The 25923-nt window shown below is 41.8% G+C and overlaps 1 protein-coding gene across 4 annotated transcripts in view; it reads left to right on the plus strand.

Annotated features, from left to right (window-relative positions):
* Nucleotides 1–25923, plus strand: part of BCL2 (BCL2 apoptosis regulator) — a 169873-nt gene that overhangs the window by 53767 nt on the left and 90183 nt on the right. Inside the window, exon 3 of one of the 4 annotated variants that reach the window (XM_072821351.1) lies at nt 25157–25754. The exons of 2 other annotated variants lie outside the window; for them this stretch is intronic. In XM_072821351.1, the coding sequence (XP_072677452.1) occupies nt 25157–25264 (108 nt within the window). In that variant the 3' untranslated portion in view covers nt 25265–25754. Of the gene's footprint in view, nt 1–12629; nt 12989–25156; nt 25755–25923 lie in introns of those variants that run through there. One more of the 4 variants, XM_072821372.1, reaches the window with a different exon arrangement.

The raw sequence follows: 25923 nt of genomic DNA on the forward strand, positions 1-25923 counted from the left end.
GATCCAGCCCATGGGGGAGCACTTAGCTTTCCTCTGTGTGGGTTAAATAAAATTTGATGAGCTAAGTTTGTGATTAAGCTCTATTGTGAGGTTTTCAGATAATGCATCACCTAATCACCGAAATCTTTGTCAGACACTATTTTGCATCTTAATCTACAAAGGAAGCCAGTGACAAGCTCCCTGACATCCTCTGTTTTCATTACAATGGATTTTTAATCATCTGAATCAATAGGAAGAATTGCCATCATCAAGATATAAACCCACCAAAAGTTCAAAACTACTTCGTGTTTGATGTTGGGACGCAGACCAAGGGAGTGTGAGCCACAGACATTGGGCTGCTGGGCTGCCCCAGCTCCCTCCCTCCCAGCTTGGCTCCAGCTGTCCCTGTCAGGGGGACAGTGTCCAGGAGGTGTCCCCTGGAGCAGAGGAGGCGGGCTTGGGGGCCAGCTGGGGAAGGTGGTCTTCAGTGCTCAGGGTCTTCAGCACTGGCTCCGGAGAAAGCTGACCAGGCTGCTCTGATGACATCACATGGATATTTTCTTTACACTTTTTTAAGATCAAAGTAGCACATGTGTATGGCAGAAAGCCAAATAGTCCGGAAGGCGTTTAATGAAAAATAGCGGCCCTTGCGTTGCTCTTCTTCCCTCTCTGGCCCACTTCCCAGAGGCAGCATCCAACCCTCCCACCCTTCTTCAGAGTTCTCTTGGTGATTACCCTCATATCTTTATTGAAGTTTGATTTGCCAACATATGTATAACACCCAGTGCTCATCCCGTCCAGTGCCCCCTTCAGTGCCCGTCACCCAGTCACCCCAACCCCCTGCCCGCCTCCCCTTCCACTACCTCTTGTTCATTTCCCAGAGTTAGGAGTCTTTCATGTTTTGCCACCCTCTCTAATTTTTCCTATACCATCATATCTTTAAATAATATACGTGTACTAGTCCTTTGGGCAGGGGGAGGTAACAAAGTACCACAAACTGGGTGCTTCCAAGCAATAGTTCTTCTCTCGTCTGAAGGCTCCAGCGGAGGACTTACCTTGCCTCTCCCGGCTTCTGGCAGTGGCTGCCCATCCCTGGCATTCCTTGGCCTGTAGGTCATCACGCCAGCTCTACATCTGTTGTCCCACACTGCTCTTCCAGGGTGTTCTCATCTTCACATGGCATTTCCCTCGTCTTCTGAGGACACCAACCATATTGGATGACAGCCCACCCCAGTGACCTCATCTCCACTTGGTGACTGCAAAGACCCTGATTCCCACAAAGGTCACATTCACTGGAATGTATCTTTTGGGGAGAGGACACGATTCAGCCCGTAACAGCACTGTTTCTCAGCTTATAAATACTTGGCTTTGCTGCTTTGTACTAGGGCAGAGGAGGTTTCTCATCCTTGTTCAGCCCCATCTCTGCCTTGAGCTTCTTCCCTGTGGTTCTATCAGGCTTCTCAGCCCCTTCCCTTAAAGACTCTGCATAAATTTCAAACAGATTCTTGACACTTCATTTATTACTCTGTTAACCTCAGAGAGCATCACTTAATTATCCATTAAAAACAAGAACATCAACACTTCTGATGCCTCACCTTCCAGCTTCCAGAACCTGCTGCCAGGACCAGTCATACCTGGTTTCTTCCTGGTTCCCTGAGTGGTTCAGTCCTCTGTCATCTGTCTTCAGATGCAGAATCAATATTTGTGTGTAGCTTCTGTAGATAGGATCTATGAGTGGAAAACCAATAAACGGTATTTTCATTCTTTATTATTATGCCGATGTCTGCTGGGTTATAATTCCTTGTATGCCCTCTGGGTTTTAATTAAAATGCTTTCTGCCATTTGAAGAATGACAGTATAATGTATGTTTGTAGAGTACTTTAGAATCTATATTGCATTTAATTTTAGATGGCACCATACTTTTGTAGCAGTTTGGAAACTCGATTTATTAGTACAACTTGAAATCTGTTTGTATTACATATGGAAACGAAGCTTTGTGTCTTATTAGGAAATGTTCAGTCACATGAAACAGTACCCACGTGTGTCTATTCTTTATGAGTTTCCTTTTTTTTTTTTAAATTTTTTTATTTATTTATGATAGTCACAGAGAGAGAGAGAGAGAGGCAGAGACACAGGCAGAGGGAGAAGCAGGCTCCATGCACTGGGAGCCTGACGTGGGATTCGATCCAGGGTCTCCAGGATCGCGCCCTGGGCCAAAGGCAGGCACCAAACCGCTGCGCCACCCAGGGATCCCTCTTTATGAGTTTTTAACAGCAGGTAATTTCTTCTAAGGCAGTGCTAGTCAAACTTTTGGATTTCAAAACCAACCTACCTACCTTCCTTCCTTCCTTCCTTCCTTCCTTCCTTCCTTCCTTCCTTCTTTCCTTCCTCCTTTGTTAAGAAATGTATGTGTGCCTGTAACCAACTATGGATGATTTTAATGATGGCAATATGTAGCAAATGGTGCTGTCCTAGTACCACATGGTTTAAAACATTAACTAGGTAATCTTTGCAATATCCCTGAGAGGTAGTTAGACATTGTCTTCCCATGTTTTTTACACAGGGGAAATCCAAAATTAAGAAGCCAGTAGCCTAAGTTAATCAGCAACTCAGTTGCAAAGCAAGAAAAGGAAGTGCAGCCCATCACCTATCCTGGCTAGTAAGTGGCTTCTCTGTGTCCATATTCTCCGACTGTCAGGATTCATACCAAGCCGCTTTGGCTTTTGAAGAACTGAATGGTCTGTAGATCACATTGGCTTTCCAGTTAGAAGTGCAGAAAAGTCTTGTCCCTTGAGGTTTGGATGCTATTGTCCTTCTAGGGTCCAGTCCAGCTCTGATAGAGTAGGAAGGGCACTCTGCACCCTCAGCATGGCTGAGTTTGGTCTGTTTATTAGAAGTAATAGTCTAGATACAGCTGTCCACACTGCCATGCTATTTCATTCGTGACCAGTAACGCACACTCCAGAAATGAGTCCCCTCTAATTTATGGAGCTGGAAAAGGTGACCTGTGCTAGCCTATACTGCTCTGTGTCACTCAGCTCTTTTAGACCTTCTCCATGCCACCACTAAAGTGGGGGGACATGATATTAATCACCTGAAGTCAAGGATTGGACTAGACCTTCCTATTGTATGTAACTTGCTTCTTCTAAATGCCCATAAGAGGAATCAGACCTGCAACCACATGCTCTTCAGGTCTGCACACTCAACAGTGGGGTCCCCAGCCAGATCCAGGTACAGGCAGGGCCCGGGTTTATAGCTTTGCATTCTGCTCCTCTTTCACCTGCTCTCATGTGACCTTTGGAAGTCCTCATGCCTCAGTGTGTGTTGTTCCTGTCTGATGGTTTTTGCTGAGATCCAGGGAATGTACTACATGTGTGCTGTCAGGTTGGTGCCTGTGGTCACCAGCTTGAAGAGGTGATCTTCATTTACTGAAACCTAACACTCAGTGTGAAGCCCAAGGATGATCCGATGCAAAGGTTTGGACGACTACATGTTGCATCTTTTCTGTAACCAGTATTTGAATGTATGTATTAGCTTATGCTACAAATGTTTGGAAGTTTTATTTTTTTATTTTTTTTATTTTTTTTGGAAGTTTTAAGTAACACTGGACTATTAAAAAACTGGCATTGATGATCATGTTCCCACTACTTGCCAAAGGAAGGTGGAATTCAGTTTGAGCACATTTTGGTTTTTGTCTGGTCATGTCATACATAGTAATTGTTATAAAGTAGAAAAACCACCAGGCATCCCTTTATCTCCCAAGCAAACATTCTAAATAGTCAGGAGTTTGCTGTACATAAAAGGAAGCTTTCTCTTACGCCGAAGCTTGCCAAGCAAATTGTGACTCCTAAAAGTAAAGCCCAAAGAATAACTTAAGCTTTCAGCGGGTAGAAAATAAACACTAACTTTATATGTATTTCAAGAACGTAAAAGGCACAGGTGGGAAATGAAGCCTCCTTGATAAGAAAGAAATACTTAGTTGGGTGGAAAAAAAAAAAAGAAAAACATTCAGCAGTTTTTGGAACTGTGCAAGTCCGGACGGTTTCTTTCCTTTTTTTTTTTTTTTTTTCTGGTTAGTTGCTCATAGCCACAAATATGTGTATTATTTCCTTCTTGCCCACAATTATACTAAGAATCGTCTTTCTAATATACTGGGGAATCCCAAATAAAAATCTCATTTTCCTCAAAACAGACAAGCCTTTAACTCCAGCAATTAAATTATTCAGTTATTCCTATCTAGAATGTAAAGGAAGTCATCCAGTTGTTGTAACAGAAGTCTCCCCTGACCACTTCATGTACTTTTCTCCCCAAATCTACACTGTAACCGGCTAATGTTCTTTGGGAGAGGTTTGTCCTGCCACTGATTTTTTTTAAAGATTTTATTCATTTATTCATGAGAGACACACACCCAGAGAGAGACAGAGAGACAGAGAGAGGCAGGGACATAGGCAGAGGGAGAAGCAGGCTCCATGCAAGGAGCCTGACGTGGGACTCGATCTCAGGACTCCAGGATCACTGGGCTGAAGGCAGGCACTAAACTGCTGAAGCATCCAGGGATCCCCTGTCACTGAGGTTTTGAACTAGCCCTGGGACATCTTTGGGGGACCTGTCCAGTAGAGGCTGCCCCAGTTATGCGATAGAGAGGTTGGACCATAGAGTATATTAACCCTTTTCTGAATATCAAAAGGTATTCTTATATGGGAAGTGATTATTAACTGCTTTGAATTTGTGTCTTATCCAAGCGCGTCAGAATAGTAAACCCTGCTAACTTCATAATTGGTCCTCAGGCATCAGGCCTCAGCAGCGTGGGCCCAAGCAGCCTGCCCAGGTTCTGACCTCAGCTCTACCCTTTGCTGCCTGGTTTTTGATGCTCCCTCTTCCTTATCTGCAGAGTGCCAATTAAAATAACGCCTTCCTTCTGAGTGCTGCTGTGCGTTAATAGGAGGCAAGCGCTTAGAACCGTGCCCAGCACGCCCTGAACACCATGGAAGTGGCAGCTACTCTTATTCTCTGTCACAGTGAGGGAAACGAGAAACAAATCCAAACTGTACTCAGCCCAGGAATAATTCATGTTTTTGTTTGTAGAATTGGTATCTGCTGTCTGTGCATTCACTTACAAAAAAAAAAAAAAAATCAGATCTGAAACAGCAGATGCTGGGAAGCTATTTATTTTGCCTCTTCTGCTTCCTTCTTAATTTCTGCCTGCTTCCTGCTCTAGTCTGGGTCTAGTTCTGGTGGATTTCTCTACGCAGAACCTCTGCAGAACTGACCCTGTCTCATTCACTTGGATATGGGATGAAGGAAAGCAGTGTCCAATCAGAGCTCTCCCATTAGGACATGAGGACCCTGAATCCATAAAGGGAGGTTGGGATGTTAATGAAGCAAATGAAAAAGTCCAGTGGGTGTTTTTAATTCTTGAAAGTAATTTTTCTGATTTCATCTCTTAATCATAGGAAACAAACTGAGGATCACTGGAGAGGAGGGGGCGGGGCGGACGGGGGTAACTGGGTGATGGGCATTAAGGAGGACACATGATGTCATGAGCACTGGGTGTTGTATAAGATTGATGAATCATTGACCTCTACCTCTGAAACCAAAAATATATTATATGTTAATTAATTGAATTTAAATTTTAAAAAGAGAGAGACTCCTTGGTGGCTCAGTGGTTGAGCGTCTGCCTTTCACTCAGGGCATGATCCTGGGATCCAGGATAGAGTCCCTCATCGGGCTCCTTGGGAGGAGCCTGTGTCTTGTCTTGGTCTCTCTATCTCTGTCTCTCAGAATAAATAAATAAATCTTTTTTAAAAGCTTAAAAAAAAGAGGTACATAAACAATAAATAAATAACATTCATAGGCAATCTTAAAAAAAGTAATTTTTCTGTCCCTAAGCTATGACAGGAATGGTCAAGATTTTTACAGTTCTGTTTCCTTGTAGATTTCCTCTTCTTTGTTGCATCTCAAAATCTCAGTGAATGACAGTCTCATTGGTGTCTGTTTTGAGGTGGGAGGAAACTTAGCATCCCTGGTATTTGAGGGTTAAGAGATTGGTAGATTGGTAGAGACATAAATTGTTTTTGTCTTTAATTTCCAGATGATAAACCTAATGCTTAAGTTTACTATCTTAATGATGACTGAAAAATTGGCCTCAGCATTCAGATATAAAATATTTTTCTTAGTCATTTTTTTAAGGTTACACAGTCATGCTTGACTTAAATACTAAAATTAAAATTTCCTCCTTCTACAAATATTGAAACTTCATGTTATCTGTAAGCTGAGTTGCACAGTAATTGATTATTATAAAGAGCAATATAAATCCTCCCAGGCCAGGATTTTATTTAATTTGATTATTCATGGGTTTGTGACCCTTATTATTTGTTGTTAGTTTATTTCTATCATTTTTTAAAAAGATTTATTTATTTATTTGAGAGAGAGAAGAAATTGTAAGCGGGAGATGCAGAGGGGGAGGACGAGAGAATCTCAAAGTGTGGAGGCTGGATGCGGGGCTCAAGTCCCATAGCCCTGAAATCATGACCTGAGCTGAAACCAACAGTGGGATGTTTAACTGACTGAGCCCCCCCACCCACAGCACCCTTCCTGCCATTTTAATGTTTTACTTGGACTTAGGGACCATGTGTTGCTTCAGAAATTCTCCAAAAGACAGTAATTCCACTACTAAGTGGAAAAAACTACTTACCAGTGTTCAAAATACCTCAAAAATGCAAATAAAGAACTTTAAATTTTTTAATTTGGGTTACTGACAGATGAATATGAAAAAGAACACTCTCATAGTTTATCAGTTGATTATATGTGGAAAAAGCTTCCTTTCCACCATTAGCACTACAGCAGTTTTGAGCAGTGTATGTCTTGGTATATAAAATGAAAATATACTGCCACCACCACCGTCATCATCATATTAGCTGAACTTGTGCCCACCACAGATTTCCTGAGGCATAACCAAAGCGAGTCAGCACTTGACAAGAGAAGCAATCAATTCTAACATTGAATGGTCATGCAAAACTTTGCAAATATGTTATTTGTGATGTTCAATAATAGCAGCATTTAGTTCTCATTATTTGATTGACTCAATTCCATTTTCACCAGTCGAAGCTTTTCATTTCACTAATAGTGAATTCAAATTTACTCTCTTCTTCACATTCACAAGTGATGGGATATTTTGATGGGAAGCAAAAGCTTACTTTGTGTTTCTGCTTGCAGTGGTGATGATAGTCTCTCCAATTTCAGATATGCAGATTCCTGGTTTGATTTGTGATTCGGCATGCTCTTACCGAGGGCCTCTTTGTTAAGGAATAGAATGCACTGGTAGGAGTATGTGTTTTGGAGTCAAACTGTTCTTGGCTCAAATCCTGGCACAGAGACCTGCTTACTGTGTGGTCTTGAGCTTCCTTGTCATGCAAATACCTGACCCACAGAGCTGTCCAAGAGTTAAGAGAGAGGATGAAGATGCATGTGTATGGCCTTCCCTGGCTTCCCTTGGCATCTCTTACCTTCTCCTCCCCACTTGGGGCCCACTGTGGTAATTCCTGTCCACAGTGTGGATAGGAAGCAGAGCATAAGTGCTTGACACCACCCTTGCCTTTAGGGAGCTAAATGTATTGTATGTTGACATCTTAAGCCAGTACCTTCACTGCAGAGGTGTTGGTTAACAACTCTGTTAAACTCAGGGGTTGACCTTTACTTTATGATTATTTCTTTTTTTCTTTTTTTTTTTTTAACTTTATGATTATTTCTAAGAGCTCTTCCAGACCTGACCTTTTGTGAGACTATGATATCATGAAGCTACAGGTTAAAGAATAAGAAACTAACAATAGGATATTAAATGGGCTGTATTGACCATAATAATATATCGTGAATTCAGGAAGAATCAATCAGACTTAATGACAGATTAGAAAAGATTAGCCATGGGGGCACCTGGGTGACTCAGTGGTTGAACATCTACCTTTGGCTCAGGTTGTCATCCTGGGGTCCTGGGACCAAGTCATGCATCAGGCTCCTCACGGAGATCCTACTTCTCCCTCTGCCTGTATCTCTGGCTCTCTGGCTCTGTGTCTCTCATGAATAAATAAATAAAATCTTTTTTAAAAAAGAAGAGAAAAGATTAGCCATGAATCAGAAATTACTCTAAGGTAGCATTCCCTAATGTGTCCTCTACAAAACACCTGTTCCTCAGGATTGTAAGAGGTATTAATTGATAAAAAGTTTCTGAAAATCATTTGGGAAATGCTGACTGAGGTTTCAAAAGCAAGACTTCTCAGAAGCTTTCATCTGCGCATGTGAATGGGGGAATGTAGGTAATTGTAGAAGCATTTCTAAAACATATTTTGTCATGGAATCAGAATTATTTTGCACCCAGATAACATCTTATCAGGCTAGTATTTCATGGGATATATTTAGCAAAATGCTGCTTTATAGGTTTAAACCAGGAATGATATAGAATATGGATACTGTTGACTTAACCCACTGAATATGCTGAGCATTGACCACTTACTAGGTCCCATAGAAACCAGAGATGAATGATATTCAGACTTTGCAATAAGTTTGGCGACATGGCTTCAAGTGTGGTGTTGTCTACAAAGCTAAGAGTAAGGAATGCCCTGGCAAGACCATATCCCAGCAGATTACGGACACAGAATCAATTGAGGCAATATCCTGAGGGCAAAGGGTCTTGGTTTCTGCCTTGAATGTATTTCTCTCTCTCTCAAGCTCTTAATAATGGTATTTTCATCCTGTTCACCTCCGAGAAGTGTTGAAGGTAAAATGAATGTATGGTGCCCAACCTCAGGTGGCTGGAGTGAAACCAATCAGAAGTTTCATTCAGGAGGGGATTTAACCAAATTTAGTCTGAGCTCTGCTTTCGAGTAAAAGCGTAGTGGTTTGACCACCATTTCGACACTTGGCTCCAAAGTCAAAATATAACCTAAGAAGAGAAACCTGAAAAAACAAACTACACACATAGGTAACCTGCTTCTTTATGAGGGACGCCGGAATTTAAATGTTGGCTGGACCCTGACAGCATAATCTATATTTTCATTTCTCACTGATGGGACATGAGCTAGAGGCCTGATGGCACATTTTACTGGGATGAACCTTTCCTTCTCACTCACAGGTCTGTGGACTAGTTCACCACTGGATTTTTCTGCCTCTTAGGCCTTAGGAAACATTTTGGCAGGTTGCACCGTTATTTTGCTCATGTTGTGAGTAGCATTTCTCTGACCTTTTGTTATTTACTGAAACAGTCCGGCCTGTTTTCTTTTAAGAGAAGCGTGAAATGAAGGGGAGTCAGTCAGCATAGGCTGACTTTGGTGTCAGAAGCCTGAAGGCTGCTCAGCTCCGAGTATACTTTTGAAGTTAGGGGGTCGTTGGCCTCCTCGTGTTTATTCTCATGATTTTAAGGGGTCTTTTGGGGGTGGTTTTTTTCCCCCTCACTAATGCAGATCATTTACTTAAAACATTTCACCACATCTGAAAACACAATCCCTTAAGAGTTTTCTTCTGATGCCTTGAGCGCAGTGGGCTGTCCAAAGCCTCTCCTGTTTTGAACAGTGGCATGACTTACTCCAGGGAAAGACAGCTCCAGATTGATGATTTGGTGACAGGGCAGCTCTCACTCCTGAGCACTCACCACCCTTAGGAGCCTACATGGTGGAGGCAGTGACATCATCCAGGACATTCTCAGTGTCTCATGGCAGACTCCTTCTGTGTCCTTTCTACCTACTTGTGCCACCATACCCATCAGCCCTGTCTCCCTAGTGCTTTTCTGTCTGCTGCCAAGGGATTCCCCATTCACTGCAGGCTGACTTACGAGGGTAAAGGAAACATCAAGATCCCATTACATCTTTGGAAATGAGAAAGTGTGTGTGTGTGTGTGTGTGTGTGTGTGTGTGTATTCAGATAGATGCTTGTTCCTGCCTCCCTGTCTATCTACTTACCTGCTACTTGTCTCTTTTTACCTCAGACAGAAAATTCAGCAGGAATCATGTCTTTTTTTTTTTTAAGATTTTATTTATTTATTTGAGAGAGTGTGTGCATGTGTGCGAGTGAGAGAGCATGAGCAGAGGGAGAGGAAGAAGCAGACTCCTTGCTGAGCAGGAGCCCGACATGGGGCTTGATCCCAGGACCCTGGGATCATGACTGGAGCTGAAGGCAGATGCTTAACCAACTGGGCCATCCAGGCACCCCTGAAATGTATTTTCATTGGGATTCCCATAGCTCTTGAACTCAGCTGCTACCATTATAAACCACCAGTCAAATTTTTGTCTTGTTGATTCTCTTAGCCAAACGTAAAATGACCTTGGCATATGTAAACCAGCCTGAATGATTGTTAGTGAAGGCACTGTGTCATTTATAATGATCCGTGTGTTTGAGAATTGCCATGGTCTAATGGCCATTGTTTTAGAGATGTGTTACTTGTTTTCTCAGCCCTCCAGTCAGTAAGTAGTCACTGTACTGTCCTCAGTGTTAGGGATACACTGGCAAACAGAAGGGACAAACTGCTCCTGGAGTTCATACCTGAATGCAGAGATACAGCTGATAAATGAGTAAAGCAAAAGGTAGGGTGATGGTAGACAACAAAAAGGATAACCCTTTCTGATGCCATACAACTTCGGGGGGGGGGGGGTGGCGGGCAGACAGGTTTGACTTGAGTGTCACAGGGGATCTTGCTTTGGCCCCAGACCTGTAAGATGAAGCGTAAGATGAAGCAGAGCCATGAGAAGTCCTGCAAGAAGCTTGTGGAAACAGAGAAAAAAGAGCAAAGTCTTGGCCTGGATTAGCCTCCTCTCTCCTCCCTGTTTCTTAGCTAATAATAGCCTTATCTTTATGTTTGCCCCTTGGAGCTAGAACCTGATTACTCTAATCCTCTATGTCATTAGGAATACCCATGTAACAGCTGAAATGTGCTGTCTTACCAGAACGCTGGTTGAGATGCCCAACACTGGTGAGCCGGGTGTGAGCCATTCAGAACCCATCATCCCTCTCAGCCCCTCCCAACAGCCCTCCTATTCAGAGAGGCCACGATGTACAGATGAGAAAATAGGTTGATGTTATTTCTCAGAGAAAGGTCATAGGAAATGCTTTAAAATTCTGTGAGTAGAAAAAGAAGCAGCGTAGATCTTCAAATGTAGTGAGGCTAAGATGGGCAAGCTACTGCCAGACAAATGCTAACTTTGTCGTGCCACTTTTTAAACTTTTTGTTTTGCAATAAATATAGACTCACAGGAAGTTGCAAAAATAGCACAGAGAGGTCCCATGTACTCTTCATCTGTCTTCCCCCAATGGTAGCGGCTTGCCTAACTCTAGCTTAGAGTATAATGTATATAGTATATACATTACCACCACCAGGAAATTGATGTGAGTGACATCTCCAGAGCTTCTTCAGATTTCACCAGTTCTTACATGCATTCATTCATGTGTGGGCTGATGAGTGGACTTCACCCCATGTCTAGATTCCTGTAACCACCTTCCCATCAGGATACAGAACTGTTCCATCACCAACAAGAAACCCCCTTGTTTCATGGCATGTTTCATGGCGCTTTTGTGTATGAGGAATAGCCTCAGAGATTCTCCTGCATCTCTGGTGGATCATATCCTGGATGAATCTGTCGGGAGCTTGGATAAGTCTCTGAAATCTATTGCTTGGTTTGCCTGCTGTGGAATTTGTAACCGACTTACAAATAGAGATCCTCTGACTGACTTGTACGAATGCATCTACAAGCCCAGCACAAAAAAAAAAAAAAAAAAAAAAAAAGCAGAACCCACAGGTTTGAATAAATAACCCTGACTTCCATCATAGGACCCATCAGTGATACCCAGTTCACTGAAGAGGCCAATACCAGTTGTGTGACCTCAGTCGTTTACTTCTAAGAAGAACAAAACCCGGGCAGCCCCGGTGGCGCAGCGGTTTAGTGCTGCCTGCAGCCCAGGGCGTGATCCTGGAGACCCTGGATCGAGTCCCATGTCAGGCTCTTTGTATGATGCCTGCTTCTCCCTCTGCCTGTGTCTCTGCCTCTCTCTCTCTCTGTGTCTATCATGAATAAATAATAAAATCTTAAAAAAAAAAGAAAAGAAGAACAAAACCCTTTCTGATGCCATACAACTTCGGGAACATAATCCCTATGCAAGGGCTTTTCCTACAGTATTTCTTGAAGATGGCTGGGGAACACCTCAGGAGTGGGTTAATGGGTTACCTGGTGACTGGGTGCATTCCTCATGCAAGAGAGAACAGATTACCGGAGAACTGCCCCTTTGTGTGTGGCGGGAAGAAAGCTTTAGGACGTGTGTTCAGTGAGAACTGGTGGTGCAGGCTGACAGGGAGGCAGCTATAAACAGATTGAGGGAGAGACAACGGACTTAAGAGAAAACATCTGCCTGCTGCCTCTGACATCCAAAAGCTGCATCTGTGGCCTAGGATCAGGCTCGTAATGCTTAAAAAAGGAATGTGAAGGGGCCCAGCATGGGCTCTGAAAGTTTCTTTTTTTTCCTCGAGATTTTCTGTTTGCTTTGCCCAGAGTGCTGCCAGGGACGGATGGACGGGAGACACCCACATGGCCCTGTCTCCTGACGCTGAAGTAGCAGCCCTCCTTAGCAGCTAACTTGTGAGTGACTGGTTTAAAAGACATCTTTACCTGTTCTAGGCACACTAATCAGAGGAGCCCACTTACTTGGCTTACATGAACCCTTTGGAAATTTCAAGATGGACTCTTGAAAGATCTTGCATTTCAAGGAGAAGTTTCTGGTATGAAAGAAGCTGGAAACCAGAAGAGAGAAACAGATCGTGTTCTCATGGAGCCTCAGAAGAGATGAAGAGCATCTCTCTCAATGTTAAATTGAACTTAACATCTATCCAATACGTCCTGTGATTTATGCATTATTTTTTTCTCTTCAGTTGGTAGTTTGTGTCCTGTACACACAGCACAGCCCAAGAGGTTGATTCAAAGGAAATAAAGATCAGGTGTTCTGCATCCTTATGCCAGTGCTCGGTTTCTTGGGGGTGGAAGCAAAAGAGGATCCTGACTAACGAGTTCTGTCCTTTACTCCTGGGCCTCAGGCCTTGCCTCTGCTGCTCACACAACCTTCCCAGCAGGTTGCTGATTCATTGACACTTCATGGTCAGTGGCTTTTCCTATGGGGAATGTCACCTGCACTGTTGTAATGGAGACGGAGGGAGTTGTCCTAAGTATTGTAAACAGCCTTGTTGGCCATATCACAGTCATCCCCAGCTTTATACTTCCCTCTCAGTGTCTACTCCACATGATCCCCCTCTGAACTCCTGTGTTGATTCTTAGACGTCTTTTCAACCCCCAAGTCAAGATGGTAAGAAGCTCCTGTGTCCCATTGCCACATGGCATATAAGCAGTTCAAAATTTTATGAAATAGGAATTAAGTCAGTGTAAATAATATTACTTTGGGTACATGATGCTTTTGGCTAGAGCTCCATTCTGCATAACGCCGAGAATGGCCTCTGTATTTTGTAGCAGAGTGGAGGAGGGGATGTTGCACTGAGGAGTGAGTGATAATAAGGCAAGACTACAAGGGTAGGAAATTGAATAAATAAAGGAGAGGACCTGGGGATGGTTGTGCAGTAGTGTTGCAGAAAGAGCAGTAAGGGACAGACACTTGCTCCTTATGCTCAGAATCTATGGCATAATTCATTTTCTACTCTTGAACACAGGCACGTGATTGATTCTCAACATTTGTTGAAATAAATTAGGGCTTACAGGGACGCCTGGGTGGCTCAGGGGTTGAGTGTCTGCCTTTGGCTCAGGATGTGATCCCGGGTCCGGGGAGTGAGTCCCGCATCAGGCTCCCTGCAAGGAGCCTGCTTCTCCCTCTGCCTGTGTCTCTGCTTCTCTCTTTCTGTCTCCTATGAATAAATAAATAAAATATTTTTTTTAAAAAAAAAGTAAAATAAATTAGGACATACAGAGTATGTCCTCTGTTCTACACATTTCTCATATATATGTGTGTATATAAATATATATATATATATACCTTAGCCCTGTGTTTAAAAAAAAAAAGGATAAGCTACTATAAAGTCAGATAATTTGCCTCAAGTCATGTCACATAGGTTGAATGTGGTAGATTTTTTTTTTTAAAGATTTTATTTATTTATTCATAGAGACACAGGGAGAGAGAGAGAGAGAGAGGCAGAGACGCCGGCAGAAGGAGAAGCAGGCTCCATGCACCGGGAGCCCGACGTGGGACTCGATCCTGGGTCTCCAGGATCACACCCCGGGCTGCAAGTGGCGCTAAACCGCTAAGCCACCAGGGTTGCCCCGAATGTGGTAGATTTGAACTCAGGTGTTTTGAGCCCCCAATGGTAACTTCTATTTGCAAGTCAGTGGTTTCTCATTTTCTTAAGGCACAGGATCCTTCTGATTTTTTGAACCTGATCTAGGTGCTGAGGAGAGGCTCGGAAAGGCTCATTCTTCATTTTTTCTTTCTTACAAGAAATCTCTAGAACTGTTTCATGATACCATGGGGATGGCAGACAGTTTCAAGATCCACACCTTCAGAGTAGCCCATCTCAAAGAATGTCTGTGGGTGCTCATTTGTATGTTGTGGGCTCTGTATTTCCTCCTACCTTGAAAACAACTGGTTGAATTTTTCCAAATCAAGCAGTCAGCCTTCCAATTTTGTATCCTTTGAGTTCCCACTGCAGTTCAGATCTGGCATCCCTTTTTAAAAAAATTGTATTTTGCACCAAGGTGGCTGGACAGGGAGGGAAAGAATAGGGTGGGTGGGGCACTCTTAAACCAGGTCAGGGTGACAGGCTAGGACATCTTGTTTTCATCAAATTCTCGTAGCTACCCTTTACTTCTCTGTGTGTTTGCTGGGCTTTTGAGATTTCTGTTGTGTTCTTTGTAGCTGGACGTTTTCCAGAGGGTCATCAAGAAAAAGGAGGACGTATCGTTTGCGTTAATAACCTTTGGCAGTAAAATCAGACCAAATGATTTGGTAAAGAGCAGGAATGAGGGAGGTGCATTTATTCCCCCTTTCCAGGAAAGTGTCCAGTTCACCATGCCCCAGCACTGGACTCTTCACCCAGTAACTCTGAGATCTTGTATCAGGTTTACTCAATAATGATGAGGTCAATGGCAAAATGACTACCCCATTTTTGAGGAATAAGAATTGTTCCTTTTAAAGGCATATGATAAAATAAGTGAACATGAAATATATTTGGAGTAGCAGCTAATTTCTGTATGTACTTTCCTGGTGGGTTGTTTTTTTTTTTTTTTTTAAGTGGATTCACTAATGTGGAGTTCGAAAACAACTATTAAATATCTACATTTTCTGTACTTTATCTAATTATTGATAATCATAGGGAATATATGAAAATTTAGAGAATATACTAAGGTTTATGGCAGAGATAAAGACCAAAGATCAGGGATTCAAAAATCATGACCTGTGAGCCAAATCTGGCTTGCTACTTATTTTTGTAAATAAAGTTTTATTGGAACACAGCCATGCTCATTTATTTATGGATTGTCTGGGGCTGTTTTCCTATAATAACAGTAGAGTTGAATAGTTATGATAGAAACCATATATCTTAAAATATTTACTATGTGGCCCTTTATTAAAAAAGTTTTCCAGTGATGCCTGGGTGGCTTAGTGGTTTAGTGCCTGCCTTTGGCCCAGGGCATGATCCTGGAGTCCCGGGATGAAGTCCCACATCCAGTTCCCTGTGGGGAGCCTGCTTCTCCCTCTGCCTGTGTCTCTGCCTCTCTCTCTGTGTCTCTCATGAATAAATAAATAAAATCTTTTAAAAAAAAGTTTTTCAACCCATGCCATAGACGTTTCCGTGATATTTATTTACTCACTGCTTTTGTGGACATTATGTTACAGACACTCTGGGGGAATATAAAGATGAATAAAACACTCCCTAATGTCCAAGAACTTACAATGTAACAGAGACATGTACTGACCAGGTGGACTGCAACACCTGGTACAGATGAGAAATAATTAAATTGCTGTGTGATTCGAAGATGGTGAAGGCCCCCGACAATGGGAAGGAATTGGGACCAGCCAGAGGATATCGCTTTCATAACTGTGGCTCTCAGCGATTTCCCAACGGGAACTTCATGAGAAGTAAGAGTCATTTCCTTCATGGAATTTTATAAATTGTAGTATCCAAAAGGTGGAAGTGATTTAAGATATTACTTAGTGTCCAAATTTCTTTATCTGGAAGCATATTTCCCCTGTAATTACGGGGAAATCATATATCTAGAAATTTTTTTTTTTTTTTTTTTAAGATTTAAAGGAAGGCTTCCTTCGTTAGGGTGGGAAGACAGAAGAAATTCTTTTTCTTTTTTACTAACTGCTCACTGAATGAAATGGTCTGGGTCTTAACAAAGGGATCTTGACAGGAGACTCAAATGTCAGATGGATTAAAAACAAGGTAAAATTATAGAACCCAGCAGTGAATAATCATGACTCAGTGAGTTATACCTCTTTCCTCTCCAAAATGCCACAGTGAACAAGAGGACATGGAGCTTTTGGTAAAAGTGCGAGTCAGATGCCACCACACCCTGGGAAGATTGCGTGCAGAAAGCTTCTTGAACCCTCCCAGGATTAATGTGTGCCTCTTCATTTCTGACCTGCTTGAGGGCAGGGTTCGTGCCTTTTTGATTTTTGTATCGACCATAGTACCTACCGTATTATTTATGTTTTCCAAATATCTATTGGATTAGCTTTTCTATTATCTATTATCTATCTGTTATCTATTGGGTTAGCCAGAGTTGAAGGCAGACCTGAAGGGTGCATTCAGAAGCTCAGTGGCTGATTTTGTTCAAGGACCCAAGAATTTCAGGGTAGGCTAAAAATGAAACAAGTGAGACTCTTTCCATTCTGCTTCCATCAGAGGAGCAGAATTGTTGGCCAAACTCTGGCCACCCATTCTCTATACTCGTGACGATAAAGATGCCAGAGAGAGTGCAGCTTAGTTGTGTTTGGGAATACAACACTGGGAAGTTCTCTCCACTAAAAGATTGTATTTTGCCTCATAGACCCTGTCTGGACTGAAAGCTTACCCCTGACAGGTCACTTTAATCTTAGGAAGCCCCAAGCCAGATGAGTTTGTATTTCCTGCGTCTATGTAGGAGAGTGCCCTGGAGCTGGCCACCTGACCGCAGCGTCCCCTGGGGCTGTGGCCTCTCCTCCCCAAGAAGCCCAAACCACACTGTCTCCGAATATTTCCCACTGCTGGCTTTCACAATAGGCTGGGGGCCAGGAGCCAGGCGTGTGCCCGGGAGAGAACCTGTGGGAGGGGGACAGAGTCTGGAAGGTCACCTGGCTTGCCCGAAGGGGGCTGTCCAGCCCTTGCGTGTGAATCACACGCTCCGGGGCATCTTCTGACAAAGACACAGTCACTGGGGGCACACTCCAGGGCCGTATTCTATCAAAACCATCTAAATAAACAGAGACGCTGCCGTCTCCTCCAAGCCCCACGGTGTATTTATGAATGGGATTGCTTCATCGTCGTCGTCTTTTCGTGTCGGTAGCTGGAAGTCAGAAAGCATTACCTCTAAAATGGGGAAAAAAAACACCGCGATCGCCTGCCTCTTCCAGCCAGCTGCGGCCGTAACCAGCAAACAGAATTACTTCACCCGTCGTCATGGGCCCCCTCCCTGTGGGATCTTTCCTGAGTTTCTGATTTATAACGCTCACTTTTGAAGGCCTCGAAATGCGTAGGTGAGATTAAATTACTGATTATCCCGAAGTCCTGTTTTCACTGGAGCCTTTCTGGACGGCCGCAGATTCCGTCCCGTTTCAAGCATTCGGTGGCATGAATCCACTCGGTTTCTGCCCACATCACTGCATTCCTGGGATGCCTTTACAGGCCTTCGCAAGATCATCTGACAGCCGCCTGTGGGGTCAATGAACTTTATACATAATTAAACATTCGCAGTTAGGAGAATTAATTTTTTTTTTTCTCCCCGAGAAGCAGAGAAAGAGCCCTTGCTATGTGGCCCTCCTTTAGTGAGTAGAAGTTCTGGGGCGCAATCGGGCTAGTTTCACATGATTTAATGCTGAACCGAGGAAGAAAGTGATTGCATCCTCTACCGGGCCTCACAGAACGGTCACCACCCACACTGTTTATTCAGACTCGGATCTTGGCCATTTGGGGTTTAAGCCAGAAGAAAGGGGGAAAAAAAATCCAACCCTGGAATGAACGCTTTGGAAACTCTGTATTCTTCATGAAATAAGGCCAACGATTCTTTAAAAAAAAATCTATTTAAAATCAATTACGAGGCTCCTATTTTCATTTATAATGGATTGTTAGCAACAGCTAATTTTCTCCGTTTCCATCCAGCTTTGGGGTTGAGGCTGGAATTGGAATCATGGCTCTGTTTTGCCTGGGTATCTGATGCTACCACCGAACTATGTGTGGGTAATTGGGCAACTCTGACCTTTGACCAGCTTTCCATAAAACAACAAGGAAAGGTGTGAGGAGGCAAAGGATCACATGAAAACAAGCCCGAGGGCTGGCAGTAAGGGGAAGAAGATAGACAGGAGGTGTATATAATAATGAGAAGAGTAGGGGAAGAGGCTGGACCCCATGCCTGGGAAGAGGGCCGACCAGGCACCAGGTCCTTCTGTCTCTAGGCAGGATTGCAAAAAATGGTCTCTGATATGTGAGGTTGTATTGGGTTTCTAAAGATCTCTAGAGGAGATTCTGGAACGTCCCTTGGTTATCCACCCTACGATTTGGCAGTTCCTACAGCCAGGAAATTCTTTCTTATTTCTAGCCTAAAATGTGCGTGTAGTGCTGCTGAGTTCTTGGTCGGGAACCCACCCCTCCCCCTCGTCCTCACCTCCCCACAGCGTGTATGACTGCAGGGGTGGAATAGGGCATATTCCTTGCTGCTTAGTTAAAGCTACAGTCATGTGACCTCCATACCTAACAGTTCCCAGACTCCCAAGAGTGGGGATGTGGGGGGAGCAGGGCGGAGGAGTAGTGTTTATTGACTTCCAGACACCAAGTACTATTACTGGGTATTTGGTGTATGTCACCAGGGGGAAGGAACATGACTGGGACATGTCCAGGACTGAGCCTCAAAACCATGTGCAAATATTAAATGCAGAAGCTCTCTTTCAGATTTTAAGAGAAAAGGGAAAACAAATCCTGAAAAACAGGGGAAGTAGATTCTAGAATTTCACTGGCCTCGAGATGGCAGTCCACCTTCTCAGTTTGAAATAAGAAGAGCTGAAAGGCAGAGCCTGTAAGGGACCAGTCCCGGACCGGATCTCAAGGCTGGTGTCCCCACTGCAGCATCCTGTTTGCACAGGGTGCTGGGCTGTGAAGGCAAAGTGACCAGAGCCGAGGTCACTTTTCTCACTTCCTCCTCCTTAGCAGGTGCATAATGAATGGTCAGCCTCTCCACGAAAGAATTACAGGATTCATTGAAAAGCTGTCAGATGACCGGGGCACCCTGTCTTCTTCCCTTTTTATCAAGTTATGTCATTGCCCTTCCTCAGGCTGCGGTCTGTTCCAGAAGGGAAGAGGTTGTCTTCTCCTTTGCCAGCCTCCCCTACCCTCTGTTGCGCCATGGTCTAGTTCCCTGTGTTATATAAAGTACTGAATGATTGGAGCAAGCATCTCAATGTGATGTTGGCGGGTAGGTGGGGGGTACTCAGAGCCCTCTGATGGTAAACTATGTGCCCCCCTGCCCACTCCTCCATCACCTCCATCATCTGTCAATAATCGTAACACTTGCCCTGGCTGCCTAAGAGCTCCTAGTGGTAATAGCTATTGGCATCTTTAAAATGTGCAGAACACGGTATTTTTTTTATTATGAACAATTTCAGGCAAACAGGAAATAGGGAGAATGAGATAGCAAATGCATGTGTACTATCATTTTGTCATATCTTTATGCCATACGTGCTTCAGGTTTTCCCACCCACCTGTGAAAAGGGGAGAGAGAGATAAAGCCCTTCCTGGGCCCATCATTCCCCCTCTTCCTTCCCAGCTTCAATTTAAATTTGATGCTTATTACTTTACCATGAGGGATTGCATCTTTGACACATATGTATCCATAGACAGTATGTGTATTTTTAAATGTTTTTAAACGTTATCTAAGTGATATCATCAGGTTTATGTTCTGCATTATGTGCATAAGATCAGCCTGTTGAGAAAGATGTACCTCTACCTTAATACATGTTTCATGCTGTATAGTATTCAATCAAAGGAAGGACATTAAAGTTGTTTCTAACTTTTAAAATGCCCTTTGAAGGATATTATAGTTGTTTCTGACTCTGTGACATTACAGGCAATGCTACAACATGCACATGTGCTTTGCACCATGTGGAAGAGTTTCTCTTGGGTGTGTGTGTGTGTGTGCGCGCACCACATTTAAAAAATTTTTTTATAGGGGCGCCTGGCTAGCCCGGTTGGTAGAGCATGTGGCTCTTGATCTCAGGGTTATGAGTTGAAGCCTCACACTGGGTGTAGAGATTGCTTAAAAATAAAATCTCTTAAGATTTTATTTATTTATTTATTTATTAGAGAGAGAGCGCAAGCCCGGGTGGGGGGGGGGGCAGAGGGAGGGAGAGAGAAGCAGGCTCCTCCCTGAGTAGGGAGCCCAACACGGGGCTTGATCCCAGAACCCTGAGATCATGACCTGAGCCCAAAGCAGACTGAGCCACCCAGGTGCCCCCAACATAAAATATTTAAAAGAAAAAAAAAGGGGGGTTTACAGCATGTGTTAGATTTAGTCTCTTTCTACCTCATTCTGATCTCATCCCTTCTCAAAGGCAAAGATGCAGATGTGCAGTTTCTGGGTGTGAGGGGAGAAACGTCATCAGCTTTGGTATGTGTTGCCTGATTGCTCTCTGAGCAATGTGGGAGGGTTCTCCTTGCTCCACATCTTCTCCAACTTGGCATCATCAGGCTTTTATATGTTGCTTATCTGATTGGTTGTAAAGGTATCTCACTGTGGTATTGATTTATATTTCTCTGATTTCTGGTGAAGTTATGCTTTTCTTTCTCATGAACGTTGGTAATGGGGGTTTCTTATTCTACATACTGCCAGTTGGTAGACTTCGATCAATTTTTTTGTAGTGGGTTGTTTTCTTTTTTCTTAAAGATTAAAAAAATCCTGGATTTTAAAAAAATTCCATTACAGTTAACATATAGTGTTATGTTAGTTTCAGGTGTATATTATAGTGATTCAACAATTTTGTATATTACTCAGTGCTCATCATGATTAAGTGTACTCTTTACTCACCTTCACCCATTTCACCCATCTCCTCCACCCACCTCTTCTCTGGTAAGCATCAGTTTGTTCTCTATAGTTAAAAGTCTCTTTTTTGGTTTGTTTCTTTTTTTCTTTGTTCATTTGTTTTGTTCTTAAATTCCACATATGAGTGAAACCACATGGTATTTGTCTTCCTCTGACTGACTTATTTCATGTAACATTATACTATCTAGATCCATCCATGTTGTTGCAAATGGCGAGATATCTTTCTCTACTTATGGCTGAGTAGTATTCCATTGTGTGGAATATGTATTTACATGTATATGTTTATATACGTACACTGTCCCGTCTTTATGCATTCATCTATCGATGGACACTTGGACCACTTCCATAATTTGGTTATTGTAAATAATGCTGCACTAAGCATAAGGGTGCATATATCTTCTCAAATTGGTGTTTTCATATTCTTTGGGTAAATACCTAGTAGTGGAGTTTCTAGATCATATAGTAATTCTCTTTTTCATTTTTTGAAGAACCTCATACTATTTTCCACAGTGGCTGCACCAGTTCACATTCCTACCAACAGCACACAAGGGTTCCTTTTTCTCCACATCTTGTCAACGTTTGTTTCTTGTGTTTTTGATTTTAGCCATTCTGACAGGTGTGAGGGATAGCTCATTGTGGTTTTGATTTGCAATTCCCTCACGGTGAGTGATGTTGAACATTTTTTTCATGTGTCTATTGGCCATCTGTATGTCTTCCTTGGAGAAATGTCTGTTCATGTCTTCTGCTCATTTTTAAATCTGATTGTATTTTTGATATTGAGTTGTATAAGTTCTTTATATATTTTGGATACTAACCCATATTGGATACGTGATTTGAGAATATCTTCTCCCATTTTGTAGGTTACCTTTTAGTTTTGTTGATTGTTTTCTCTGCTGTGCAGAGGCCTTTTATTTTGATGTAGTCCTGACTGGATTTTTTTTTTTTAATCTTCTCTCAGTCTGTTTCTTGCCTTTAAGCTTTGTCTTTTTGGGATCTTTTTTCACAAGAGTTTTAAAATCCAATTTATCACCACTTTTTCCTGTCTCTTGTTTGTTTATTTGCTATTGTTTATCATTCCCTAGCCTGAGATTATAAAAATAGTGACTGTATTTTTTTCTAAATATTTTGAAGTTAACTATAATTCTCTTGGAACTCATTTGTGGATATAGTGTGAGTTTGAGATCTATTTTTTTCCCATATGAATAACCAGTTGTCCCAAACCATCTATTAAAGAGTTCAGTCCTTTCCCACAGTTTTATTATGCTACCTCTGTCTCATCCTAAGCTCTGATACATGGAGGGGCTCTCTCTGTTGCGTTGATTTAATGATCTATATCTGCTCCAATCCTAATGTGTCTGAATTACAAAGCTTTAATTAATGTCTTAATATCTAGTAGAACAAGAGCCCACCTTATACCTTTCCAATACTGTCTTGGCTGTTTTTGACCTTAATTCTTCTATGTGAATTTTTAAACTGGCTAAAAATGTCCACAAAAATGCTTTCTGAGATTTTAATATGAATTACATTTAATTTATATATTAATTTAAAAGGAATTGATATTGATGTTGAATCTTCAACTCTCTGAACATGATATATATCTCTGTTTATTTAGGTCTTACGACTTTCAGTGAAGTTTAATAATTTGCTTTAGATTTATTTCTAGGTTTATCATAGTTTATTGCTATTGCTAATGGAATCTTTTTAAAACTACATATTCTAATTGATTGTTGCTGATAAGGATGTCATGAGTGTTTGTATATTAATCTTGTCTCCAGAGTTCTTGCCAAACTGTCTTATTACTTATAATTGCAGTTTCTTTTGGATTCTCTATGTAGATAGTCTTATCATCTGCAAATAATGCTTCTTTTGTTTCTCCATTTCTAATCCTTATTTCTCTTATTCCTTGTTCTTGCTTTATTGCATCAGCACTGTATCTCACACAATGATGAATGGAGGGTGCTGGAGAAAGCATATTTGTCTAGTTTCTGACTTTAAAGGAAATGTATTCCTAAAGTTTATTGTAGGTTCTTCATAATAACTACTTCTTAGTTAAAATTTCCTTTTGGGGGCTTGGGTGGCTCAGATGGTTAAATGTCTGCCTTCAGCTCAGGTCATGATCTCCGTGTCCTGGGATTGAGGCCCCTGTCAAGCTCACAGCTCAGTAGGAAGTCTGCTTCTCTCTCTGCCTCTCCCCCCTGCTTGAGCTCCCTCTCTTTCTCTCTCAAATAAATAAATAAATAAAATCTTCTAAAAATTTTTAAAAATAAAACTTCCTTCTGTTCTTGGTTGGTTAGGTATTTCATTGCATCTTAAAATTGTGAATGGATGTTAAATTTCATTAAATACTTTTCCTGCCACTATTGACATGATTATATAGTTTTTCCTTCTTGATCTGTAACTGTGATGAATAATATTAGCTAAAGTTAAATCTTCCTTGAGCTTCTGGGATAAACTCTACTAGATCATCAGAAATACACACACACATGCACATCACGTATTATTCATGTGATAAATATGATATGTGTGATACATCTATATATCAGATTAAAAATATATTTTTAAAGAAATAGTATATATTTATACACGCACTACACTGCTGGATATGTTTGCTGATGTTTTATTTAGGGTTTTTACATTGGTATTTTGAACTGAGATTGACTTTTTGCTTTCCTTTTTCGTACTGTCAGTCTGTTTCTAAAATCCAACTCTAGACTGAACTTATAAAAATATATTCAGGAGCTTTTGCTATTTCTCATTTTTTGTGTGTCAGTTTTGGTAACATTTTTCTAGGAGATTTTTTTATTCATCTGTTTTTAGATTTATTGCTTTAAAGCAGAGACCAGAAATCTCATACTTAAAAAATACTACATTTATAGTTATGGGGGTTTTTATGCCTAATAGTGTTTATTTCTGCCTTCTTTTGTTTTTCTAATTCATTCTTGTGTATCTACCTATCTTGTATCTTGTGTATCTACCATTTTCTTTATTTTATTGCTGCTTATCCTCATAATTTTAAGTTTTCCTTGTTTTTTGGTATTACATTTAATGCTAAACATTCCTTCTACTGAAATCTAGGGTTTCGACTATTGTTCAGTTCTAAATGTTTTGTTACTTTCATTTCTATTTCATATTAATAACTTAGTAGTGTGTTTTTGAAATTTCAAATGTACTGGGGCTTGGTGGCTGTGGTTTTGTTATTGATTTCAACTTTTATTGTATTCTGGTTGATGATTGTGGTCTGAATGTTAGCAGTTCTTTGAAATTTGTTGGGACTTGCTCTGTGGCCTAGAACCTGGTCAATTTTTGTAAACATTTCATGTGTATTCTTTATTGGGTGGAGGGTTCTCTTTACATATCCATTAGATGAAGTTTGTAATATACATTTTATAATCTTGTGTATTTTTTTCTACTTTTTGGCTTCATCTGTTGATTTCATGAGTTGTGTGCTAAAATCTCTCACTATAATTTTGAATTGTTACATTCATATAATTAACTCAGTTTTTGCTTTATATACACTTGACACTACTAGTAGGTATAAAGCAGGATTCCTGGTGAATGTATCCTTTGACCATTAAGCAGTGACCCTCATTGCTACCACTCCCCCAAATGCTCTTGGCTCTGAAATCTATTTGATTGGATTCATTTATTCAATTAAAAGAAGTATTTATTGAATATTTATTATTTGTAGGGACACTTACTATTTGAATGCATTGTTTTATGTGTATCCCCACTGTGACATGTTTTGGGCTTCTCTCTCGTAAAAGGAGTTTTACAGAATTCAGTCTGAAGATTTCTGCCTTTTAATGGATATATTTATTTTGATAAGTCATATATTTCTTATATGACTAGGAACCCAAATGTTTTCTATGTGCCATGATTCTTCTTTACTTATTTTTTCTTCCTGTTCTGTCTTCTATTAGATGACTTGGGTTTTCCTGTTGGTTTTACTTTCCTTTCCCTGTGTCCACTCCTGGCCCCTTGTGCAGTGCCAGGCCCCCTGGCCATGGCCACCACACAGTCCAGCCTGAATCCCAAGCCCAGGTGGATATATTCCATGAAGACAGAGGACCTACTCAGGAGCAATTTCCCCAAGAAGACTTCTGAGCTGGCAGCATTTTTTAAAGGATCCAGCTCTCAGTGAAGCTCACCTGAGCAATCTGAAGGCCCCTATAGATGTTCTGGTGCCTGATCCTGTGAAGGGGAAAGAGAAGGAAGAGCAGAAGAAACTGCAAGAGAAGGAAGAAATGGATTAAAAATGAAAGGGTTAACTGAAGGCCAAGGTTTTCTCAGTAGCCCAGTGAATGGCAAGAAGATCATGATTCTTTTGCAGCACCTAACCCCCGGGACTGAGGATGTCACTGAGCCGTCAGCCTGATCCTCACCTGGCTGCAGCTGCAAATACCTTGGATTGAGGATAGGGTCAGTTTTGGAGTGGCTGCCCAGCAGGAGGTCTGTGAGCTGACGACCACCCTTTATACTGAGCTGGAAGCCTCCAACACTCCAGTCTCCAAGGATTCCTCTGAATGGGGCAATGTAGCCAAGCAATCCCATGAGTGCAGTTATCCAGGGCTGGTGTGAGAGCTGGATGAAGCAGAGGACTTTGGCTGGTGGTCATGGAGATCCACCAATGTCCAAGAAGCTCAAGAAGCCCAGGGGAGAAACAAAGGGAATGATGTACTCAGAGCCC

Source organism: Canis lupus, chromosome 1 (assembly GCF_048164855.1).
Source record: "Canis lupus baileyi chromosome 1, mCanLup2.hap1, whole genome shotgun sequence".
Taxonomy (NCBI): domain Eukaryota; kingdom Metazoa; phylum Chordata; class Mammalia; order Carnivora; family Canidae; genus Canis; species Canis lupus.